At 48.9% G+C, this 14,752-nt stretch overlaps 1 protein-coding gene across 1 annotated transcript in view; it reads left to right on the top strand.

Moving 5' to 3' along the window:
• diaph2 (diaphanous-related formin 2) overlaps positions 1-14,752 on the top strand; it is an 874,190-nt gene that overhangs the window by 235,469 nt on the left and 623,969 nt on the right. The window contains exon 7 of the mRNA XM_084332019.1: positions 302-441. Within this exon, the coding sequence (XP_084188145.1) occupies positions 302-441 (140 nt within the window). The remainder of the gene's footprint in view (positions 1-301; positions 442-14,752) is intronic.

Below are 14,752 nucleotides of genomic sequence, written 5' to 3'. Positions count from 1 at the left end.
GCAGGTGTGTCTGATTGGCTGCACTGAAACAGTGTGTGTCAGTGGGGCTTGATTGCGAACAGCTGCGCACAGCGGTCATTATTGTTCCACAGCGGTCATTATTGTCTGATAACTGACCTCTGACGCGCGCTATTGACCAATCACAAGCAAGCATTTCGGCGAATGTGAAAACGCCATGTAATAAGTAGCAATAATCACCACCTTTACTGTCTCTCCTTCCATTTTCTTTTCCCAAGGTTATTAAGAATGGAATTGTTTGAATTCAAATTAATGAACCCGTCTGTTCTTCTTGTGTCGCCAGGGAGGACTGAGGAGCAGCAAGCATGAGAGCACCCTGTCGTCCCAGGAGTACGTCCACGAGCTGCGCTCCGGCATCGCGGAGGACAAGCTGCTCAACTGTCTGGAGTCCCTCAGAGTGTCTCTCACTAGCAACCCTGTCAGGTCAGTAGTAACACCAGTCCTCCCCTCTAGAGACGGCACCAAGCGCTCCCTTCTCCTCAGTGGGCCCCGGCCCAACACAGACGGCACCAAGCGCTCCCTTCTCCTCGGTGGGCCCCGGCCCAACACAGACGGCACCAAGCGCTCCCTTCTCCTCGGTGGGCCCCGGCCCAACACAGACGGCACCAAGCGCTCCCTTCTCCTCGGTGGGCCCCGGCCCAACACAGACGGCACCAAGCGCTCCCTTCTCCTCGGTGGGCCCCGGCCCAACACAGACGGCACCAAGCGCTCCCTTCTCCTCAGTGGGCCCCGGCCCAACACAGACGCCACCAAGCGCTCCCTTCTCCTCGGTGGGCCCCGGCCCAACACAGACGGCACCAAGCGCTCACTTCTCATCACACAGCTCACTTTGGCTCAGTCAGAAACAGCTATTGTTCGTTATAATCCATTCAGTTCCTCTGGCCGTGAAAATACAGGACTTTGCCCCAAAACTTGTTTCCCTAAAAGTTCCTCTACTTCCATCCAATCAGAGCGAGTTTGAATCCACTGGACACACATATCTATTACTAATTGGGCATGTGTCAGGCGATCTCCCGGGGCCTGATCCACGTGGAGTGATGGGCTCGGGTTAAACATGAATAGCCTACAGCGTCGCCTGTTAAACAAGCAGAGCCGATGGTGTAGTCTATCAGACGCGCCACGGCTCATAGCCACTGGGAGTGTGGCCTGTCATTCCTCACCACTCTATCCATTAGGCTCTAATAGATAGGAAGTCCAGTTTTCCACATCAGAAAGCCAGCCATTCTCTGAGAGCTTAATAAGCACATGGCCCCTCACCTTGAGGTCAGCCTGTGTATTACCCGCCCTCCTCACTACCCGCGCTAAAGGCAGCCAGACCTCACTCTCCCTCTCTTTTTAATTCGTTTTAAACCTACTTAAACTTGTACTAATGATCATTTTCTAAAATGTTCAGCGCTCAGTCCCATTCCTGTTATTGCTCTGATTGGCCCTTCACTCAATCATAATGAGTTGCCACTGGGCTGGTGGAGCCCTTCTCTCTCTAGTCTCTACCGAGGTTCTCGTCTTTCCGTCTTGTAATTGGGTTCTTGAGACTTAATTGAGTCCCAGTGGTGCACCAGGAACCCTCAATGACAGCAGATCCTCTCAATTATTTACCAGCCCACTGTCCGAGAGATGTTTCTTAATGTGAATCAATGAACAGTCTCGACACTGGGTGCAGAGAGGGAGGACCTGCCTGTTATGTTGACCCTGGGTGCAGAGAGGGGGATCCTGCCTGTTATGTTGACCCTGGGTGCAGAGAGGGATATCCTGCCTGTTATGTTGACCCTGGGTGCAGATAGGGAGGACCTGTCTGGGTGCATAGAGGGAGGACCTGTCTGGGTGCAGAGAGAGAGGACCTGTCTGGGTGCAGAGAGAGAGGACCTGTCTGGGTGCAGAGAGGGAGGACCTGTCTGGGTGCAGAGAGAGAGGACCTGTCTGGGTGCAGAGAGAGAGGACCTGTCTGGGTGCAGAGAGAGAGGACCTGTCTGGGTGCAGAGAGAGAGGACCTGTCTGGGTGCAGAGAGAGAGGACCTGTCTGGGTGCAGAGAGAGAGAGGACCTGTCTGGGTGCAGAGAGAGAGGACCTGTCTGGGTGCAGAGAGGGAGGACCTGTCTGGGTGCAGAGAGAGAGGACCTGTCTGGGTGCAGAGAGAGAGGACCTGTCTGGGTGCAGAGAGAGAGGACCTGTCTGGGTGCAGAGAGAGAGAGGACCTGTCTGGGTGCAGAGAGGGAGGACCTGTCTGGGTGCAGAGAGGGAGGACCTGTCTGGGTGCAGAGAGAGAGAGGACCTGTCTGGGTGCAGAGAGAGAGAGGACCTGTCTGGGTGCAGAGAGGGAGGCCTGGCCCCAGTGGAACATTTAGTTGATCAGTTTGGATACTGCCTGCATTATCCCTGCATCTTAAACTGAGCAAAAACGGTGAACTAGGCAACGAATGGGCTTTTGCTGTGGTCTTGCTATAAACATTGTGCACACACCCACTTCTATAAATTAATTAATAGATTTCATTTTTCTAACTAATGCCCTCACCCGTCTCACCCTCTTTCTGGTTGTGGCTTCTGATAGCAGGGTGAAATGCCAAAGCCCAGAGAAGAGGCAGTGCTGTCAAAGTTATATTTATACTGTATATAATGCAGTGTTTCCCACAGGATTTTCAGAGACTATTGGGGGTGAACCTCCGACCCTCTAGGGGGGTCCGGGGGCATGCCCCCCCTGAATCTTTTTTTCTTCTTCTACATTTTAAAGTTAAATGCATCAATCTGGTGCACTGAGAGTAAAATAAAGAGGCTAGATCTATGATGAACTTTGTGCTCAAAACACAAAATCGACTAGACTAGTGCTTCCAAATCCTCTTCTCGAAGCACCCCCAGCCGTTCAATGTATTTGTTAAATTCCACCACCAGCACACCAGATTCAACTTAACAAGCCCTTTATTAGTTGAATCAGGTGTGCTGGTGGTGGAATTTAACAAATACATGGAACGGCTGGGGTGTCTCGAGGAGAGGTTTGGGAACCACTGGACTAGAGCATACATTTGATCAAAGAAATGAAGCAAAAGCAGTTACCTGTGTTGAACTGGTTTATTTTTTAGAAAATATAGTGGATTACTATTACGACTACTACCACTGCCAATACTACTGATACATCCCTATTGGCAAACTTTATATATAATTTTTTTTTAAAAGAAGTACTTTTATTTTATTTATTTTTTACATTTTTTAATAATTTTTTTTATACAACTGTGGCGGGACTAATTAGACTGTGGCGGGCCGCTACAGTCTAGGTAATTAATGGGAAACCCTGTAATGTGTGTGTGTGTGTGTGTGTGTGTGTGTGTGTGTGTGTGTGTGTGTGTGTGTGTGTGTGTGTGTGTGTGTGTGTGTGTGTGTGTGTGTGTGTGTGTGTGTGTGTGTGTGTGTGTGTGTGTGTGTGTGTGTGTGTGTGTGTGTGTGTGTGTGTGTGTGTGTGTGTGTGTGTGTGTGTGTGTGTGCGTGCGTGCGTGCGTGCGTGCGTGTATATGTATTTTAATAAAAAATAGGAAACTATTAATACATCCTGTGGGCTACATGGAGGAGAGATTAAAAAAGTGTGTTTCAAGGTAATTTCATACGCCCTTGGCTTAATGAAACTAAATGACATCTTCATATCATCAAGCTTCATCTTGCCACTAATCTGCTGTTCTCAGGTCTGTCTTCACTGTATGTAGTTCAGCTGTCTTCTGCCTGTCCATTAATCAAGGCAAGTGTTCCAAAAAATTGAAATAAAAAGAAGTAAAACCTTCCCTGAAGCTGATGGCTAGACGCCGGCCTCCAGTCGGCTGTGGGGAGTGGAGTCAGTCTCTCCACTCAGAGAAAGGCCAAGCGGTGCCACGGCGGCGCGGGGAGAGGCCTGCCCTCTGGGTGCTTTCCGACAGCTGAACTCAGACCAGCGAGGCGGCGGCGCGGGGAGAGGCCTGCCCTCTGGGTGCTTTCCGACAGCTGAACTCAGACCAGCGAGGCGAGGGAGTGGTGGTCTGCGGAAGCCGAGCCTCGTCTAGACAGGGAGAAAAGCACTCTGGCTGGGGTGAACCTGCTGGGAGCCAACGCCACCTCGCCCCGCTCCTCTTCACACCCCTCCTCGGGTTCACGCCGAGTGTGGGAGACGTGTTGTTTCCTCCAGGCTTAGACAAGGTTATGCCCAATTAATATGAATGGACGTAATTGTCATGGATCACACACACAGGAAATGCTAGAGTGAGGCTTGTTGCCAGTTCTACTGATTCCACTATGTTAATGTAACCTTTCTATGGAGACTCGTATATAGAAATAAGCATGGCAAGGATAGCAGGACAATGGAATAATCCTTGTTTGAATGACCAGCTGTGGATAATGGCCACCAGGCCATGTGGCTTTGTGTTTCATTTAATTTGCACAACCTATGCCACCGGGCAGATTAAACTTGATTAGTAAGATTATACTGTGCACCGTAGACCTGTGGAGTTTTTTCCCCATTGTAGCCACCCACTATATTATACTGTATTACTACATTCTTATACTGTTAGAACCAATAAAGGTAAATGTTTTAACTTAATCTTTGAGAAAAGGTTTTTTATATTGTAATCTTGACTTGTTTCCATGGTAACTACTACAGTACCCACACGCAAAGATAAGTATCGCCAAATGTGTTGCTCACCCAATATTCATGGGGCAGGTGGACCCACAACATTATTGTTATTTTAAAACAATGAAGCCATACAGAACAGACTTTACTTTATCTCAATTACAAGCAATCTAGACAGTGTTTATGGTTAATATTTGTCATTTACCCCTGCTAGATCACATAATAATAATAAGAATAAGAATAAGAATAAGAATAAGAATAATCATATAATAATCATATAATAATCTAATAATAATAATAATAATAATAATAATAATAATAATAATAATAATAATAATAATACAAGTGCTATTAAAATATATAATTTAAAAAAAATGCTTTATAATGAAGACATGAATGGAATAAATCACGTTTATCCTCAATAAATATGAAGGTGGAGGCAGACAGTGAAGGAACACATTGGAATAACACCACACACGGGCATCACAGACTACATCAGGTTCTGTGAGGAGAGCATCGTACCCACAAAGAAGGTACGCTGCTTTTCAAACAATAAACCCTGGATTAGCAAGGACATTAAACACCTGCTAAACAGGAAAAAGAGGGCCTTCATGGCAGGGGACACTGAGCAGGCCAGGGCTGTCCAAAGGGAGCTCAAAAAAGAGCTAAGGGCAGCCAAGGTCAGCTACAAGGACAGGCTGGAGGGCAGACTACAGGCCAACAACACCAGGGAGGTGTGGGCGGGGGTCAGGAAGATCACTGGTTTCAAACAGCAGGGCACAGCTGTGGAGGGCCCGCCAGAGCGTGCAAACGAGTTCAACTCGTTTTTCAACCGCTTTGACCAGAGTGGCCTCCCCACACCCCTCCCCCCACCCATCGACACCAGCACCAGATCACACCTACAAAGCAGCCCCCCCACCCCCCACCCACCCACACCCATCAGCAACGGCACCCCACCCCCAACACCAGCAGACTGCCCACCACCCCCAACCCTGACGATCACAACCAGTCAGGTCAGTAGGCAGCTGTCCAGAATTAATGTAAACAAGGCCAGAGGACCGGACAACACCAATCCCAGGGTGCTCAAGGTATGTGCAGAGCAGCTGGCAGCACCGCTCCAGCATCTTTTCAACCTCTCCCTGAGGCTGGAGAGGGTGCCCCAGCTCTGGAAGACCTCCTGCATTGTCCCGGTGCCCAAGAAGGGACGTCCCAGCACCCCCAACGACTACAGGCCAGTCGCTCTGACGTCACACGTCATGAAGACGTTTGAGAGACTGGTCCTGCAACACCTCAAGCCCCTGGTGCGTGACTCCCTCGACCCCCTGCAGTTTGCATACCAGGCAAACATCGGGGTGGAGGATGCCATCATCTACATGCTCCACAGAGCGTACACGCACCTGGAGAAGCCGCGCAGCTCAGTGAGGATTATGTTCTTTGATTTCTCCAGCGCCTTCAACACCATCCAGCCGTCACTGCTAGCGGAGAAGCTCTCTGCGATGCAGCTGGAGCACGGCTTGGTGGCCTGGATCAAGGACTACCTCACTGAGAGGCCACAGTACGTCAGACTAAAGGACAGTCAGTCTGACGTACTGGTGAGCAACACCGGCGCCCCCCAGGGAACTGTGCTGTCACCCTTCCTCTTCACCCTCTACACCTCAGACTTCTGCCGCAACTCCAGCGGGTGCCACCTGCAGAAGTTCTCAGACGACTCCTCCATCGTAAGCTACATCACCGACGATGATGAGGAGGAGTACAGAGCCCTGGTGGAGAGCTTCGTGGGGTGGAGCGACAGCAACCACCTCCAACTCAACACCAGTAAGACCAAGGAGCTGGTGGTGGACTTCCGGAGGGGCAAGAAGAGGCCCCCCCCGATTCCCATCTCCATCCGAGGGGTGGATGTGGAGATGGTGGACTCATACAAGTTCCTTGGGGTACACCTGAACAATAAACTGGACTGGTCGGACAACACAGAGGCCCTCTACAGGAAGGGACAGAGCAGGCTGTTCTTCCTGAGGAGACTCAGGTCCTTCAATGTGTGCAACAAACTGCTGCAGTCTTTTTACCAGTCTGTTGTGGCCAGCATCCTCTTCTATGCTGTGGCATGCTGGGGAGGCTACATCAACTCAAGGGACACCAACAAGCTCAACAAGCTGGTGAGGAAGGCTAGCTCCGTGGTGGGAGTCGAGCTACCTAGACTTGAGGTGATGGTAGAGAGGGGGATGATAAGGAAGCTGGATGCCATCATGGAGAACCCCTACCACCCCCTCTACGACGAGCTAGTCAAGATGAGAAGCTCGTTCAGCCACAGACTCATTCCCCCCCGACACCCAACTAACCGCCTCGGACAGTCCTTCATACCAGCGGCCATCAGGCTCCACAACAGTGGGCAGCGACTAGCAGCCTCCAGGCCCCACAACAGGGGGCAGCGACAGCGACTGCTACCAGACATTGACCTGGGACTTATAGGAACCCAAGGGGGACAAAGTAGACTACCCTGGTACTTTGATTAATGTATACTCAGTAGATAGTAAATTATAACACTACCTCATGCATACTGCACCTTATGTGACACTGTGAATAATGTGAATATTCCTCAGCTAGTCAGATAGTAAATTATATTGACCATATTGATCAAATTGTTTACACTGCCTGTGTTGTCTTTTACTACCTGTATACTGTGTTGTTTTACTACCTGTACCCCCCCCCTCCCCCCCATGCTGCTATGATGCCTGAATTTCCCCAAGGGGATCAATAAAGGAATATCTTATCTTATCTTAAAGCTATCACCTGACTCCCCAGGTCTATACTGGAGATATGCTGTAAACATTTGTTTATGCTTTCAGTATAGAGATCAACTTCCATTGCGCCAGTAATGCAAATTGCTGTGTTGTATAGCCAGGGGCTCATAACTTATGGGTACTTGTTCGCCCACTGTAGCAAAACAAACTTTCTGGCTGAGATTGGCTTGCATCTGTTAAAACAGTTTAGATCCCTTAGGCTTAGGCAGTTAACTGCACACCGACAGAAGTGATTATACACCAGGAGGAGAGAGAATGCATAACTATTTTAGTACAATTCCATAAGAGTAAAATAGAGTTGAAATTTATTTTTACAAACTGGACAGTCCATTATGAAGGGAGCGCTCCTGACAGCTAATTGATTAATTCAAGCTAATTGCCTGTGTCCTTTGTGACATCACAAAGGGCAATCATTCTGAACAGTTTGTTAATCTGAAAATTTTAACCCTGGCTGAAAGGCAAGGAGAACCCATGTAATGTCAGACTATCAAATCCATAAAAAAACATTTTCATAAAGCCATTTTGCATAATATGTCCCCTTTTTAAAAAAACGTGTTGACTTATATGATCAAAATCCTTGTCAGAACTGTTGGATGCAAGCAGACCCGGCGCCATGGGCGGGCATTAGGGGGCCTGGCCCGCCCACTGAGTCAGCTGTGCCCACCCTGGTAATTTTTTATTTTTTTTTGTCAATCAAAGTCGAAAATCCTTAGTCGGGGACAGCCCTAGTGGGCACTGATGTCAACAACAACACTACTGAAGCTAGCACGGCACTCTGTGAGAATTCGTTTTCTACCGTCTTTACAGAACATCGCCTTCATCGACGCAAGGCCAATTTAATTCAGTTGGCATTTGAGAAGGACTTAACAAAAAAGTTCAGGAATGAGTGGAGGGGCAGTGTTTTAAGAAGATTTCACTCTGTCCCCAAACGCCGCTTGCCACTCTACTAATGATGGTGAGTAGCCTGTGGCAGAATTTTGTTTGCTTTTTTATGCACCTTATTTTTGTCAGTTCAGTTCAGTTTGTCAGTGAATTCAGAAGTGTTGAATAAATGGAGACTTTTCAAAGATATAGAATAGAATAGAAATGTATTATCCTGAGGGAAATTTGACACTGAAAATCACTCAACATTAAACATTTAGACAGAACAAGTCACGAATAAGAATAACAAAACAAATGGCCTAAGAATAGAATAAAATTAAATAGAATAAAAATAGAATAAAAGATACAGTAAATAAATACAGTAAAAATATACTGAAGTCTACAGTAGGTGTAATATTGCACAGTGCTGTTTAAAAAGTAAGAGTCCAGGAAGATGGTAACTGTCACTCTGTGCTCAGTGATGCAGTGAGGCACAGTGATGCATCGTAAAGTCTGATGGCTGTCGGAATTAAGGACTTCCTGTGCCGTTCAGTGCTGCATTTAGGTAGTGTGAGCCTATAATATGCTCCTCCTGTCAGCCAAGTCTGTGTATAGTGGGTGGGAGGGGTTTTCCCTGATGGCCTGGAGCTTAGCAAGGTTCCTCCTCTCCGCCACCCTCGCTAGAGTCCAGCTCCACCCCAACCACGCTACTGGCCTTCCTGACCATCTTATCCAGCCTGTTTGTGTCCCCTGCTCTCAGTCCGCTGCCCCAGCAGGTCTGTTATCCGTTCAGTCTGTTTTTGTAAAAGTGAATGTTCTTAAGATAGAGAGAAATTAGATTTTTCAATGGCCTCTCTGCTGTTTAGTTCAGCACCGTGGGCAGCGCCAAGCAAGCCACAGCGCCGTTGTCCCAGCTGAAACGTATAAAAGGGAACCTGTGTTGAAAAACCATTGTGCCCCCCCGAGAAAATGTTATGCCCCCCCACTAATTTGTTTCTGCAGCCTGGTCTGGATGCAAGTCAACCTTCTTTTCCTTTCGTTATCATACTTTATGGGTAGTGAGATACATTTATATTGGATGGTGAAACGAGGACTCAAGAAAAATCATTGCAACATGAATATTTGATTTGATAAAAAATGGCTCCGATCCAATCCAATCTATACAAATGCCCTCACTGCCCAGTGCAGCAGTGTAGTTCAGGAAAGAAACGCCACTCCAGTATGCCAACCAAAGTGAAAGTCTCCCCACTAGAGTGCGGTGCTGTTGTTCACAGTGAACGCTTGCCACCGCTTTGTGCTACCTACGTGTGATGTTTGGGCAGCCAGCTAATTTCCTCCCAGAGGCCTTTGTTTGTCTAATAGTTTAATTGGCTGGGCTGCGCACCTGCTTGGCAGCGCAGGTGGCCACTGGGCCTCCTCGTCAGGCTGGTCCCACCCAGGTGCGCGGCGCTGCCGCCTCTGCAGATCCATCCGCAGATGGCGGCGCCCGGAGCGTCCACCGCCTCCGCTTCCTCGCGCACTCCTCTGCTGACGTTTTCTCCCCCACTTCTTTCCATGTCAACAGACCCCCCCCCCCCCCCCCAGGCCATTATTCCACCTTTTAATTCACTCTCCCACCTCTAATTCAGTCGCTTGGTCGCTCGCTTCTTAATTTAGGAGCGTCAGACTGACTTGCCTCGCTCGCATTTAATGGTTTTCTTAATCCGCTTGGAGTGCGATGCCACCTCACCAGATAATTCCAACCTTCTTACTTCCCTTGTTTGGAGATTTAATTCCTGGTGCATTCCATGGTTTGCCCACTTTCTGCGTTCCGATTCTTTCTCTTCACGTCCAGTCAACCAGTTTTTCCCGTTGATCATGTAATGCACAGATTCACAGGTTCTTTCATATCTACCTTTATTCTGCTTGTTTCACGCCTACTTAGACTTCTTAGTCCAATATCTGTCTCACCTGTTGTTCCGAAAAGAGGAAGGGTAGAGTGGTTTTAGACGTTGAGAGCAGGGGGGGCACACAGCGCACACACACACACTCCAGGCCTGAGCTTCTGAGTTCCTCGTGCTAAGCCCTCAAATACCAGTAGTTACTTTTATATTGGATCTGCTAGCTTCCAGATCCCCAAGACATAATCAAGAGAAATTTACTTTTCATTATGTTGAAAATTTTAAATCTTCAAGGCATGACTGAGACATTTTGTCGGGGGTCTGTGTGTGTGTGTGTGTGTGTGTGTGTGTGTGTGGAGGCAGCTGGGCTCTGCTGACACTAGAGGTTCTCTGTGCGTGTCGAGGTCTGGATAGTCAAGATGTGCATTGTGGCAATGATTTCACTGCTCTGCGTCTGTTGGTCTCACCAGCCTTCCTCAGCTTGGTGCCTGTAGCTATGCACTCTGGAGGTAACGTGGTAATGGGTTTATTATGAGCTTTGAAGTCATGGCGCTTACGAACAGGAGGCTGTGTATCAGATACAGCCCTATTGCCCAGAGTGGTGCAGCACAGAGCAACACATTGAGAAACAATTAGACACCCACCAAGTCACTCAGAAATGCTTTCTCCTTAAAATAAAATTAAATTAAATTAATAAAAAATTTACAAAAATATACATATATATAAGGGCTTCAAATAATTATGTTTTTATTATTAAAGCATAATGCCAGTGCACATTTCTATTTTCTATTCTATTTCATTTAAAAAAAATGTATTGTCAACATAGCCTACGGAAAGACCAAAACCAATAATGCATTTCTTCTACTTGTTACGAGTGCGCTTACTCGGCATGGTGATTGGAACCCAGATAGCAGAGTGAATACGAAAGAAGGCTTGAAATGAGCAGATACGAGACGGCGTGGTGACGATAACAATGTTTTACTCACAAGACAGGATACATGACTGACAAACACAGGTAACATTTAGACAAAGAACCAGCAAGTCTCTGCTGGTCCAGACACTTAATATACAAACACTAATTAGAGACAAAAGGTAATTACAAACAGGACACAGGTGTGGTAGACAAACCTAACAGAACACAGAGCACAGAACACAGAGCACAGAGGGGAAAACAATAACAATAGAACAAACTGAGACCAACAGACTAAAACACATTTACAAAACACAGACAGGGAAACACAAATCTAACAAAATGGAAACAACAACGACAAGATACAAGATACTTTACAAGATACTTTAATGCCACACAACAATGGTTGGTGGTAATTGTTTTCGGTACAGATTGTTGAGCACATAGACAACGAACATAACAAACATAAATGGCAGATGACAATGTTAATTAGGTGTGTGAGCTGATGCCAGATCTGCCACATCTGGCTCAGCCCACCGGTTGCCAATGTTGTATTGTGAAGTGTATTGAAGGGGGGTTGTGAATGTCTGAGTCCTGGACCAACCGAACCGGGCGGAGGGTTGTCGGCTGGTCCCATAGGACCGGGGGAAGTGTTACACTACTCTCTCCTACCTTTAGGAGCTCTCAACCAGGAAGCCATGCATTGCCATTGTATGATACATACAATCATTAAAGGCATTAAACAATTTAAATGTTGTATGGTATTATCATGAAAAACAGGGGCATTGTAGTTATTACAAAATGTACTTTAAAAGACAACAAGCTCTATGGATGTACATGAGTAAGTCTCTGGGCATTACATTACAGGAAAAAAGTACAATGTCCATGTTCCAATGTTCCATGTTCATCACAACAATGGTTTATGACCAAAGCAGCTGTATGGCTCTGTGACTTCGTTTTTCTGGATATGAACTACATCTGCTGTTGACTAGATGGACCATTTAGTGATTTTAGTCTATAATCAAACTGCAACTATAATCATAGAATTTATACATTCAGTGTTATTTCTTTCTTTGATGCTTTTTGACTTAGAGAAAGAAGACCCTGTAGGAATGCAGTAATAATAGTGAAAACGGAGTCGTGTTCCGATGCAAAAATACTATTTTAATACGCACTCTACTGTCGCACAACAACACTGCCATTCATCTTTCATTCGTCTCACTTTAACTACGTCATCCCCCGCTAAGGATCACGGGAGATGTAGTAAACACCACCTAAGGCTAGGATGCCGTGAATTATGTCCCAGTAGCCACTACACACGTCCCCCCAGAATTCACAAGAACTGGCCCCAAAAAACGTCCAGGGGCTCTGACAACCCGCCCAAAACGACTCCGGTACCCCTGGGCAGGCACAGGAAACCGAGGCAGTGGTAAAGCAGTAGGCTGGCCCTGAACAGGCCTCGGACGGCAGGTCCGGGGGTCCGCCGTAGCTAGAGTAGGCGACGGGACTGCCCTACCAGGGGGCCGACCGCGGCGGGGCGGTTGGGCCAACTCAATGGGGCGGTCCAAATCCAGGTGAGCAGGCTTCAGGCGATCCACCGAGATCCGTTCTTCCCTCCCCCCCATGTCAACGACGAAGGTCTTATCGCCTGCCTTCACAACCCGGTAAGGACCATCGTAGGGTGGCTGTAGGGGGCCTCGATGGGCCTCGCAGCGGATAAACACGTACCCTGCTGCTTGCAGATCAGGCGGGACACGCACCCTTGGAACGCCGTGGCACGAGCTGGGGATGGGCAAGAAAGCCTTGGCCTTGTCCAGCAGAGCATCCCGCTGTTCCAGTGCTGACCAGGAGGCCGTAACACAGGGAAGAAAATCCCCTGGGACACAGAGGGGTTGGCCGTATACCAGCTCAGCTGAAGATGAAAGAAGGTCCTCCTTAGGTGCAGTACGGAGCCCCAGCATCACCCAAGGAAGTCTGTCGACCCAGGTGTCGCCTCGGAGATCGGCCTTGAGAGCAGCTTTCATCGACCGGTGAAAACGTTCACACAGGCCATTGGCCTGTGGATGGTAAGCCGTAGTGCGGTGGAGGGAGACACCCAACTGCTGGGTAATGGAAGTCCATAACGCGGAAGTGAATTGGGCCCCTCGGTCAGAGGACAGATCAGAGGGAACACCGAACCGGGCGACCCAGGTACCGATGAATGCGCGAGCCACGTCAGCTGTAGTAGTCGCAGTGAGTGGGACAGCCTCCGGCCAACGGGTGGTCCTGTCCACCATTGTCAGAAGGTGAGTGTACCCCCTGGAGGGAGGAAGGGGTCCCACCAGATCCACGTTGATGTGGTCAAAACGCCTCTCAGGCACATCAAACCGCTCCAACGGGGCTTTAACATGTCGATGGACCTTCGCGTGTTGGCATGCCATGCAGGTCTTGACCCAACCTCCAATGTCAACCTTCATCCTGGGCCAGACGAATTTTGCTGCCATTAGGCGCTGTGATGGTTTCCTGCCCGGGTGCGAGAGGCCATGGATAGCGTCGAAAACTTGTCGTCTCCATGCCCGTGGAACAACTGGCCTTGGCTGCGCCATAGATATATCACATAGCAGCGTCGTGCCATCATCAAAGAAGGGGACGTCCGCCAACTGGAGGCCAGTAACCGCCGTCCTGCATGCCTGGATGTCTGGGTCTGAAACCTGATCCGCAGCCATACGGGCGTAATCAATTCCCAGGTGGACAGCACCAATGGCAGCCCGCGAGAGGCAGTCAGCCACGGGGTTGTCCTTCCCCGCCACATGCTGGATGTCAGTGGTGAACTCAGAGATGAAAGCCAGATGGCGCTGTTGCCTGGCAGACCACGGTTCGGACACCTTCGCCATAGCAAAAATCAACGGTTTGTGGTCTACAAAAACAGTGAAAGGGCGAGCCTCCAGCAGGAAACGGAAATGTCTGACCGCCAAGTACAGGGCGAGGAGCTCACGGTCAAAGGTGCTGTACTTCTGTTCGCTGGAACGGAGTTGTCGGCTGAAGAACACCAGGGGTTGCCAAATGCCCTCGACCAACTGTTCATATACGCCTCCAACGGCATAATCCGAGGCATCAGTTGTCAATGCCACGGGAGCCTCAGGCACGGGGTGCGTCAGCATGGTTGCACTCGCAAGGGCCTCCTTGGTATCCGAGAACGCCTTTGACATGTCGTCGGACCAGGCGATGGCATGCTTGGGAGTCTTGCCCTTGAGAGCCCCATACAGGGGGTGCATTAGGTGGGCAGCCTGAGGGATGAACCGATGATAGAAATTCACCATCCCCAGGAACTCCTGCAAGGCCCTAACCGTGGTAGGGCGTGGGAGCCGCAGCACCGCTTCCACCTTTACTGGTAATGGGACCGCTCCAGCAGTAGTGATGTGGTGGCCAAGGAAGTCCATGGCAGGCAGACCAAACTGACACTTTGCTGGGTTGATGATTAATCCATGCTCTCTGAGGCGACTGAAGAGGAGTCGGAGGTGTGTTAGGTGTTCCGCCTTGGACGTGCTGGCTACCAGGATATCGTCTAGGTACACGAACACGAAAGACAGGTTGCGCAGCATGGCGTCCATTAACCTCTGAAAGGTCTGAGCCGCATTTCTGAGGCCAAAAGGCATCCTCAAAAATTCAAAGAGCCCAAATGGGGTTATAACTGCCGTCTTGGGGATGTCCTGAGGGCTAACCGGCA

Source organism: Notolepis coatsorum (genome assembly GCF_963971535.1).
Source record: "Notolepis coatsorum genome assembly, chromosome: 16".
Classification (NCBI taxonomy): domain Eukaryota; kingdom Metazoa; phylum Chordata; class Actinopteri; order Aulopiformes; family Paralepididae; genus Notolepis; species Notolepis coatsorum.
The sequence above is the reverse complement of the archived record's forward strand: the minus strand, read 5'-3'. Positions and strand labels throughout refer to the sequence as shown.